At 32.1% G+C, this 10,664-nt stretch overlaps 1 protein-coding gene across 1 annotated transcript in view; it reads left to right on the top strand.

The window, feature by feature from the left end:
- The window catches only part of LOC110428485 (GroES-like zinc-binding alcohol dehydrogenase family protein), an 18,986-nt gene extending 18,322 nt beyond the window's left edge, over positions 1-664 (top strand). Inside the window, exon 8 of the mRNA XM_021444312.2 lies at positions 318-664. Within this exon, the coding sequence (XP_021299987.1) occupies positions 318-509 (192 nt within the window). The 3' untranslated portion in view covers positions 510-664. The remainder of the gene's footprint in view (positions 1-317) is intronic.
- Positions 665-10,664: the final 10,000 nt, after the last annotated feature.

The raw sequence follows: 10,664 nt of genomic DNA, 5'->3' as shown, positions 1-10,664 counted from the left end.
TGTATTTAGGGTATGTTAGGGTTATAATTGGTATTTTAGATTTCTATTAAGGGGGTTTTGAGTTTAACTTTAAAACTTGTGTTAATTCAGTTATGCTGAGGCTGGATTGGTGGCAATGAGATTTTGAAATTTTTTTACATTGTTGGTACTTGAGATTTGGATTATTGGGATTTTGGCAAAGTCTGATATTTTTCAAATTATTGTTTGAGAATATTTGCTTTAGGTTACATATTTAGCATTTGGTGAACACAAGAAATGAATGTAACTTGAGAATAATGCTTTGATTTAAACCCTAATAATGCCTTGGATTGGAACAGATAAAAGTTATTGGTTCTTATGGAGCAAGGGCACGGCAGGATCTACCCAAGTTGGTTAAACTAGCTGAAACAGGTATCTTCAATCTTAGCAGTGCTGTTTCCCAAAAATACAAATTTGAAGAGGCCAGTAAAGCATTTCAGGATCTTAACCAGGGAAAAATTGTCAGCCGAGCTGTAATTGAGATAATGTAGTTTTTTATTGACTTGCCTTTATCATATTTCCTAGTGTGTTTCGGTAATCTGTTCTCAATAATAATTGTCACAGGTGAAAAACCAAGACAGAAAACAGAAAACTTGTTAAATATTTTGTCATAAGACGATAAAGATATTCTTCTCCTCTGCTACCATATTCTTCTTTTTGTCTCTTCTTAACTTTTATTGTTTGAATCCATTTTTATCTTTATAATTCTTTTACCAATTTATCATTTACATTTATGATTACATCATAATGCCAATAAAATATTTTTATTTTCTAAGATTTCTTTCTTTCCTTCCTTTTATTATTATTTAATTAAAATTTAGATTTCTTTAGTAGATGATATAAGTAAGTTATATGATAAAAAAAAAAGAAATCTTTTTTGCCTCCCAAATTCCTTTTGTTTCTTTTCTTTTATTTTTTTTTCAATAACATTTACTATAGACATTCATGTATATCATTATGTTTGTTTATTATGCTAATTTCAATCTATTATCATTTAAATACGGTTGTTATTATTATGATTTACATTTACATGTTTCCTTTTTTTTTTTGGTCATTTAAAAATACAAATGAATCAATCAATGTTCATTTAGAATTCTTAAAATATTGATGCTTTAGGATTTGTTTTTATGCCTTGTTCGATAGAGTTTCATAAAATATGCTTCAATTGCTAATGTTCCCTAATTATCGATTTTATATGGGTTTCATATGATTTTTAATATGTTATTTATGGTTTTATTGATTTGGTTGTGTAGTATGAATGTTTGGGGATTATTCCCATTCTTGGATGGAAAAGCATCTTTAGGGCTTTATTTGAAACGAATTGTTGTATTATCTTATATTGATTAAACTTGAATCGGTCTTTTATCTATTTAAAATTGATATAAAGTTCTTGTACGTTTTCTATTTAAGATTGATACAAAGGGTCTGGTATTTTTGTCCTGAACGTTTTACATGCTTATGAAATTCTCTTTATTTTTGTTTTCTTCCTCGAAAGGAAGTCTTCTAAGTGTGAAAAGGGATATTTATACTAAACCTAGGGTAATTTCTAGTAAATCCCTAAGACAAGCAGATATTCTAGTAGAGATCGAACTATGAATAAAATAAATCAGTAAGGGACTTAACTTTGGGATTTTATATATACACTAGTCCAAGAGTCCTTATTAAAAGTTTCATCATCGAAACATGTTTTGCCTTTTTTTTTTGTTTGTATAAATAGGAGTATCGTTTCTTCATATCCTTACTCATCTCCCAAGTTGCTTCATTAGATGTATGGTTGGTCTGACGCCTCAAGACTTGTTCCTTTTGGTCAACTATTCGAGTAAGATATTCTGAATTCAGATATTAAATGTTCTTGTACTTGTAAAGGTTCATATTGCACCAAATGGTTTAGGTCTTAGCCGTATTTTCTCAACATAGATACATGAAACACATTATGCAAGCAAGATACATCGCCATTTGCTTCATATTTGGTCCCAGAAGCTTTCTTTGCCCAACTTCATCCCAACATAAAAGAGATCTATATTTCCTTCCATACAGAGCTACAATAGGAGTTATTGTTAATACCAAACTAATGACTATTGTTGTAAGGAAACTTTATCAAGGGTAAATAATCATTGCAACTAGCATTTAGATCACTTCCATAAGCCCGAAGCATTCCTTCCACATTTTGATTTGTTCTCTCCAAATTAAAAAATCCATGAACTTAAAAAGTCTTGTCCAACTCTCAAACATATGTAACCTACAATTCTCTTGCAATGGCTCATCAAGTTTAGTGAAATAAGTATCCATCATAAGCTCCTCATGACAATTAATCCAATAACAAAAACAACATAAATATTATCCAAATTTAATTTCATTTCTTATCCCAACGCAAGAGAGAAATTTTAAAAAGTCAAAACTCTTACAAATCTGTCTACTCCAAAACATGAAAAATACATAAATCTCAATCACGGCTGGTAGTTTAACATCAAAAGGATTTTAACTTATACAATTGATGTTACTTTTTAATGAGATCAAACAGAGCAAACATGTCTCGATTTCACAACTAATATAAGTTTTCAAAGTCTCAAGTATCAAAACCTATAATCTTTATATAATTGACACAAATCATTCTCCATTTAATAATGAGCAATTACATTACTAAGGTAACAATAACTCAAAATTTGTAACTTTAAACAAACCATGTTTCCACTGTGCACTCTGATATTTCATTCAAATATAATCTCAAAAAAGTAAAATGAACTTTCATAACATTATCAAAAACCAATGTAACTACATGTCCATAAAATCTCTTGAAAAATTACTTTCAATTCTTGTCAAGTAATTGTAACCACATCTCACCTTAAATTTGAATCAACAATAAGAAATCCTTTGGTTATCTTAAAAGACTTGTCTCAACATTGTGAAAGACCATTTTGGATCATTAAGAGAGTGAGATGCATAACCGACAAGCTTGAGCTACCAACGAAGCACAAGATTCATCCTTTCTTTCTTTGGAACATGCTTAAGTAGTACCATGTTAACCTTGAGGAATCTAGTCAAGGCTAGAACAAAAGGCATCCAATAGGTGAGTAAGCCTCTTATGACTGGGAGATTGAGAATATCCTTGTCAAGAGTGTGTTTTGTAAGAAGAACATCCGCTCGATACACTGATACTTGATTTGATGGAAGGGACAACTTAAGAGCAAGGCTAGTTACTATGGTAGTTTGAGGAGTTGGTGGATTGCTTTCATGATTAATAGGCAACAAGGACATTGCTAGAATAGCTAAGGGAGAGTGTCATGGACCCAAATCCCCATAGGCAGGTGAGCCAACACGATGGTTGTCCACGATTCTTGCCAATTTTAGACAAATGGCACGCAAAAAGCACTAATGTGGGAGATGCATAGAGTTGCCGCATAGAGTTCGTAGCTATGGACTATGTGGCATTGATATGGACTATGTGATGATGTGTAATGCCTTGGTGGTCATTACTTTGAATTTTGGCATGTTAGAAGATTTTTGATGATGTTATGCACATGTTTAGTATATGAGAACATGAACCATGGTACTTACGCCAAAGTATTATCTTGATTAACAAACTATATGATTTGGAGTTTGATTGAAACTTGGGTTGTATTCTAAATATGTGCATTGAAATTTTAAATTTCATGGCTGTTTTGAAGTATTTTAGTGGAGTGGAATGAGTTGGGATGTAATAAGGTGAAGTTAGAGACTTAGAACTATGGAATTTTGGATTTTAGAGGAGAACTATTTGTAGATTTGATACAAGATAGAAAGCATTGACAAGAATTCTAGATGTTATCTATCGATAAATGTGCCAAATCTATCAATATATGGCAACTATAGAGCGAATGGAAGTAATTTGGGTAACATCTATCGGTAGATTCATTAAATCTATCGATTTGCTACTCGAGAGTGATTTGAAAGTGTTTAGTGCGCCATTTATTGATAGATGTCCCTATTTATCAATAGATGGAGGAAAAATGCTAAAAATCATGGGGAATCTATCAATAGATGCACCCATATATCAGTAGATGCATGTAATAATGTAAAAAAAAAAAAAGGCTTTGGGTTGATTGCCCTATTCATTCTCTTCTCTGACTTAAAGCCCTTTTCAAGCTCTTTCCCATGGTTGCTTCTAGGTAGGAAAAGGAATGGATTTAAGGGGGAAATGAACTAGTTAAAGTAAGTATTCCTACATTTGAAAGAGATTTACCAATTGTTTTCTTTGAATTTCATCTTACATTAAGAGAAATGTGGTTTTGTGCTTAGGAGTAGAAGTTTTTGGAAGGTTTAGCGGATCTAAGTGAGATTATTTAAGGTAAAATGGATTATCTTGCTAGTTGAAGCTTTAGATTGAGATTTTGGAGCTATTAAAGTAGAAATATACTTCAACTAGGTTTAATGGAAGTTGGAAAATATTTTGAAAGCTAAGATTCTAAAAATATTATATATTGCTTAAATTGAGTTGAAGTTTAGAGGCTGTTGTCAAGCTGAAATTTAGCTAGGAAATAGTGTAAATTGATGGTTGTGCATTGCTTCAATGTTAAATCATGTTTGGAGCATAAATTCTGCCAAATAGAACATTAGTTGATTATGTTGGAAGATTGTTAAAGACAAAGAGTATTCAAATTGTCCCTATGAGTGGGGCTATGTGTTATAAATTAGTTTGGTGTGTATGCTTATATATATATATGTGACTTTAAGATGCATATTTGCTATTGTTGTGTAAAATTGTTGTGCCTAGGCTAATTTTGATTTTGAATCCTGATATTATGATTTGATTGTGTTGCCTTGGTTTTTCTAAAACACTTTGTAAAGGATATTTTTATATATATATATATATATATATGATTTGAAAACGGGAAAGCAGACCCTTTAAGTGTTGAATTGTCAAATGTTTTTTTGCAAATCTTTATTTGTCTATATGTGAACTAAATTATGCCTTTAAGTATGATTGGTTAATTAGCCTCTAAGGTTCTACACATGATGATGTGCTGCGACCTAGCAATGTGTTAGCTAGTTGAATTAGTTATGTTAGTGCACCAAGGATGGAAAATTTTGTGCATATACCATAGCATTTGAAGAGTTGATATTCCTTAATTTGAAGTGGTGTAATGAGACTATTATTAATTGGAAATTGAAAATGATTATTGAGTTTGCCATTTTGTGACGATATGAGGTCTTTATAACATGGATACATAGTCTATCTAATGAATAGGATTCCAGAAATCAATTTTGGGTTTCATGGAGTGTTGTTCATTCCTAGTGATTTGTTTCTCCGTTGGTTACTTAAACAATGTGTGTGATTTATTTCTTCACCAGCTGCTTTGGCATTGAGCATGATTTGTATTCCATTGGCTGGCCACCAGACGATAATTTGTGATATGTTCTAGGGAGGACCACTCATACATTATTCTTTGTATAATAGATTTGTTTGCCATATATGCAATGTGATTTGGTGTTGGATAATTGTGTACATTGAGGTATAACTGAGTTATATGTTAAGAAGCATTTGAGGTAAAGTGAATGTGATATTGACTCTGAATTAAACAACCTGCTCTACCCATAAGGGGACAGTACTGGGGGCAGCCTAAAGTAAGCTTGATAATTGCATTTACATGTGGCTTGTCATAATGAGATGTATTGTGGTTGATGAGCAATCAAGGTAAGCTCTAATATGATTTTAATAGACCAATTGTAATAATTAAATTGGCACTTTGGTTTTAATTTGAATCAAGGGTATTAAGGAAGGATTAGACTTGGATGCTTAGATCACTACATCAATAATGTGACATTGAGTTTGCCTTGTATTAGTGCTTTAGTTAATTTGGAGATGTTATCCTTGAGACTTCAATTGTACTTCATTTGTGTTAGCTTGCATCTTTTACAATTGTTTGTTTTTCAATAAAAATCTATTTTGTTATGGTTTGCTTTCCTTTTGCTCCCACTCATTGAGTTATGAAAAACTCATCCCAATCAATTGTTTCACCGTGTATGTTAGGAATGTTAGTTCAATAATAATGCGGAAATATCCAAGAGGGGGTGAATTGGATTTTCAAAAATTCTTTTCATAAAATCAAATTTTGAATGAAGGCAAGCTAAAAACAATTTTCACAAATTTGTTTTTCTATCAAAGTATGCCAAAAGTAATTTGAAGAGTAAATTAATGAATAAACATGTTAAAAACAAATTTTCAAAACTCTCCAAAGTAAAGTAAAATGCACAAAAATAAATAGTGAAGAGTAAAGAGAAAATGCACAAGAAATTTATAGAGGTTCAACCTTTCCTTGATGCCTACATCCTTTCCCTTAGTAAGCTAAGGAGTTTAATCCACTATTGAATAAATTCAATACAATGCCTTTTAAAGGTTCAAGTATAACCATTGCCTTTTCAAGAATCAAGCACAACCATTGCTTTTTCAAGGTTCAAGCACAATCTTTAAACATTACCTTTGAAGGCTAATGCAACATCCCACCCATGGATGTTAATTTAATGAAAATATTTTGGCCAATTAAGCTGAATTGTGGATGCTGGTGATTTGAGAAGATATGTGGAAGTGATGAAGGTGAAATGGAAAATAAAATCAAACAAAATAATATTAATTTATTGGTTTCGAGTGAATAAGACAATGTAATATCGAAAGTTAATTTTCGAGAATTAAGCTTGGGTAAAATGGGGGAGAGTAGAAAAAATTTTAAGGAAATGCAGTATTGGTGCGACCTACGTACCATTATCAAAAATAAAATATAAAGGTATATATATATATATATATATATAGTTTACAATTTGCAAGAAAGGTTAAAATGTTTAAAGGTGGCAAATGAAGAAATAAGGAAAAAGGCCATGCACATGTGATTGTTTTAAGATACAAAAGAAAATAACTATTGTGAAGGAATATAAATATACAAAGGAGAATCCATGTGGACCAATGTACTTGAAATGGAAGTTGTGAAAGTAGGAGGAAAAAGAATTGAAATAGAAAAAGGGCCATAGAACCCTGTAACATTTGCCCATTTTGAATCATGGTAATCTGTAAGAGTGTGCATTAGTTGGTTGCAACCAAGCAATTGATCACAATCGTCGGTTCTTGCAACTAACAGTTCGATTCGATGATTTTTGCTGCAACTGTTGATTAGAACGATTGGCCTCATCGGCCAATCGATTCTGTACCCATAGAGAAACTAACCCCTCACCTTTTTTTTTATTTTAAAGGGGTAATGAATATTGTACCCTTCATTAACCCCCCAAATAAAACCAGCCAGTGAACCAACCCCCTCGCCCTTGATAAAATTCCTCCAATTTGCAATCTCCCCCTCCCTTAAACCCTAACTCACCCATGATGAACTAGGAAGCAAAACATTCCTTGATTACTTTCCTGAGTACCGGAGTGAGGATGGGACAATAAATGAGAAGCGAAGCATCATTGGGAAGTCCTTTAAAACTCGATCTGAGATGCTAAATTAGAATTTGTTAATGACTTGAGAAAAAAAACTTGTTATTGTGGATTTCTTTCAGCTCCTTGTTTTCTTGTTTCTACTTTCTCTTGCGTGCTTGTCTTTTCTATTGTTTTGATTTTCCAATCATTTTGTCTTAAGAGTTTTTTCAACCTTTCTAAGGAATTGTTCTATGTTATAGTCATTTTCAAAATATTTAAAAGAGAATGGCAGTATTTAGCTTAATTATTTTTGTAGAAATGGTTATCAAAGTTTAGTTTCTGTGTTAATAATTTTTTTTAAAAAAAAAGCTCACCCATTCAGCCCTCCTCAAAAATCTATTCAAAACCAATTGAACCGAGGTCGATTTTAACTGACCAAAATCAACCTCTTGCATGGTTCGGTTCGATTGGTTTACAGAGCAAATATTTTTGGTTGATTTTCATTAAAATTGAATAAAAAAAAGACCAAACTAAGCCATGCACGCCACTACTTATCTACCATATACAGAAACCAAGATTACAAGGGTTTGTTTTTGAAAGGAAATAAGATAAAAAAAAATGGGAGAATCCACCTCCTTTGAATGGGTTTAAAAATCTACTGGTTTTTCTCACTTCAACCCGAGCATCTCCATCGATTTTTACAAAGTTCTAAAGCTCTGTCATAAGTTCTAGAGTTATGAAATCCTTTTGAGAGTAAGATGGAATTTGATTGAAAAGCTTGCTGAAATCTTGCAACAATCTAGCCTGAGCCTTCTTAGCTCTTAATGGAGTTTCTTAGGCTCCGTACTAGTGTTTGGAAGTGAAGGAGAATCACACACACAAAAAAACAAAAAAAAGGTGAGAGCTTATGCTTTAATAATTATGTGCAATTTGAAGTAGTTAAAAAGGTTACATTTGGTTTATGTCGCAAAGAGGGATTTTTGGCTTGGAAGGTTATGGAAGACTCTTAAAACAACAACTTGGGGTTTAAAGATAAGTGACCCTAAGCAATGATACCAAAAATTGAATTTTTGTTTCTATTATTAATAATCAGAACATGATAGTTTAGTTTTGAAATTTTGAGTTTTTATTGAGTACTTGATGATTAGGAAAAATATTGACAAAGGCATGGTGTGGTACAATGATTGAAATGCTGATATCGGGTTGGAATAAATAATGTTCTTGAATTTGGCCTTTAAAGGTAAGTAATATAAATTATTGTGCAAAGAGATGATTGAAAGGTGAAATGGGGTACTAGAAATTGATTTGAAGTATTGAAAAATGTCATAACACAGGTTCCGTGGAGAGCTAAAAGCTTGCTGACAATTAATGTGTTCCTAAGGATTCTTTATTTTAGCTTTAAAAATATAAGTTTAATGAAATTGATAATATTTAACCTCATGATGGTAGATTTAATGTTAAGGGATGAAGCAGTGTTCAAAGCTAAGTTTGAATGATTAAACCATTAACAAGGTAAGGTAATATGAGGCTTATTTCTTAATTGATCATTCTAGTTAGCTACAGGTTGAAGAGGTATAGTTGTATGGCTTGAACTTATGTTGTTAATTATTATATAAATTATTACAAGGGTATATGGAGAAGTAAAGAGGATTTTTTTTGACAGAATTACCTAGCCCAAAGCTTAATATTTAGCATTTGAGGAAAAGAAAAATTAAAGGGAAAAAGGTGAGAAAGGTTGAATGGAACTTAAGATCTATGTTATTAACCCTTGTTGGCTGAATGCATAAAATAAATAAGTTTAAAATTATACTAAATAAACATACAATGTGATTTGTTAGGGGAGCTAGTGCTTTGGTTACTAATCAAAGGTTGGTGAAGGTGTGCATGAATTAGCGTAGACTCAAGGCTATTGACCAATCAAGGCTTGAGTAATGATTGTTGAGCTTGATTAAGGACACTTAAAGGAACTATATCGAATTCAAAAGAGACTACTTAGTATTATTGGTGAGAAATCCCACCAATTGAGGTGAGTGGGTGATAAATTTCAAAACTATATTCCAAGCAATATATTATATATGTTACACTTGATAGTTGAACAAAATTGTGAAAAGCATGAGTTGGTAGAAAGCCCTAGGCTGTTTGTGATTGTGACAAGGATTTTAAATTTGTTTTCCCTAAATTATGTATAAATGATTATTAAACATTTTTAATGACGAGGAAACAAACCTTTGATAGGTTTTTACTTCAAAATCTGCCTTGCAAGCTTTGTGTCGTGCTTAGGCCAATGGCCATTATTTAACTCAGGGAAAATGATGTTTAAGTTGCTATTTTTCATCAATGCATGCTGTTTGCTTTTCATGCCATGCCTCAAAATAAATATTTTTGTGCATAAACATATGGTTTATGAATATACGACTTACTATTTTATCACGCTTTGCTAATATATTTAAATTACATTGATTTTTCCCTTAATATAATTGAGATATTTGGGGGTAGGACTTGTTATCATACCGGGTTAAGTGTGGTCTTTGTGCACAAAGTAATAATTATTGATTATTGATAATTGATTACAAAGGGGGATTTGAAGCCCCGACTTATATTTGGTGATGTGGGGAGTTCTTACAAGTAGGTAAAGGGGGACTTGAAGTTTCGATTTATATTTGGTGGCAAAGGGAGTTTCCACTAGTAGGTAAAGAGGGCCCTAAATTCTGGAGGGGACTTGAATCCCTGACTTATATTTGGTGGTGTGGGGATTTCCCAAAGGGGCACTTGAAGCCCGAACTTATATTTGGTGGTATGGGAAGTTCCCACGAGTAGTTGATGATGTTATTGACATAAGAGAGTAAGCCTAAGGGCTTTACTACACATACCCAGGTTGATACTCAGTTGTTGATTTTTATTAAACATGGCATGGTATTAATACTTGAAATCTATTTTTACATGGCAATTGAGATTTATGTATTTATTTGTGATTGGTATTTCTACATTTCTTATGTTTGAGATTACTCATTTTATACTGGCCATTGGATTTTTTGTTGAAAAGATACTAAAGTTGAAAGAGTTTCCAGCATGTTAATTATAAACATTTCCATATGTGTTTACTTATGAATTATTATGTTTTTAAGACTTGCAAGGCATAAAAATCTCTACGTTTAATTGATTATATTTTCATGCTTATTTTGAAGCGACTGCTCCTCGATTGCTACCGACGTTTGAGTCCTGCGGGAAATCCTGCCAAGTCCCAAACAAGCCTTATTTAAAATGT

The sequence above is a fragment of the Theobroma umbraticum genome, unplaced genomic scaffold (assembly GCF_002168275.2).
Source record: "Theobroma umbraticum cultivar Fairchild unplaced genomic scaffold, ASM216827v3 scaffold_299.0, whole genome shotgun sequence".
NCBI classification, from domain to species: domain Eukaryota; kingdom Viridiplantae; phylum Streptophyta; class Magnoliopsida; order Malvales; family Malvaceae; genus Theobroma; species Theobroma umbraticum.
Note: the sequence above shows the minus strand (reverse complement) of the source record. Positions and strands in the feature narration are given on the sequence as shown.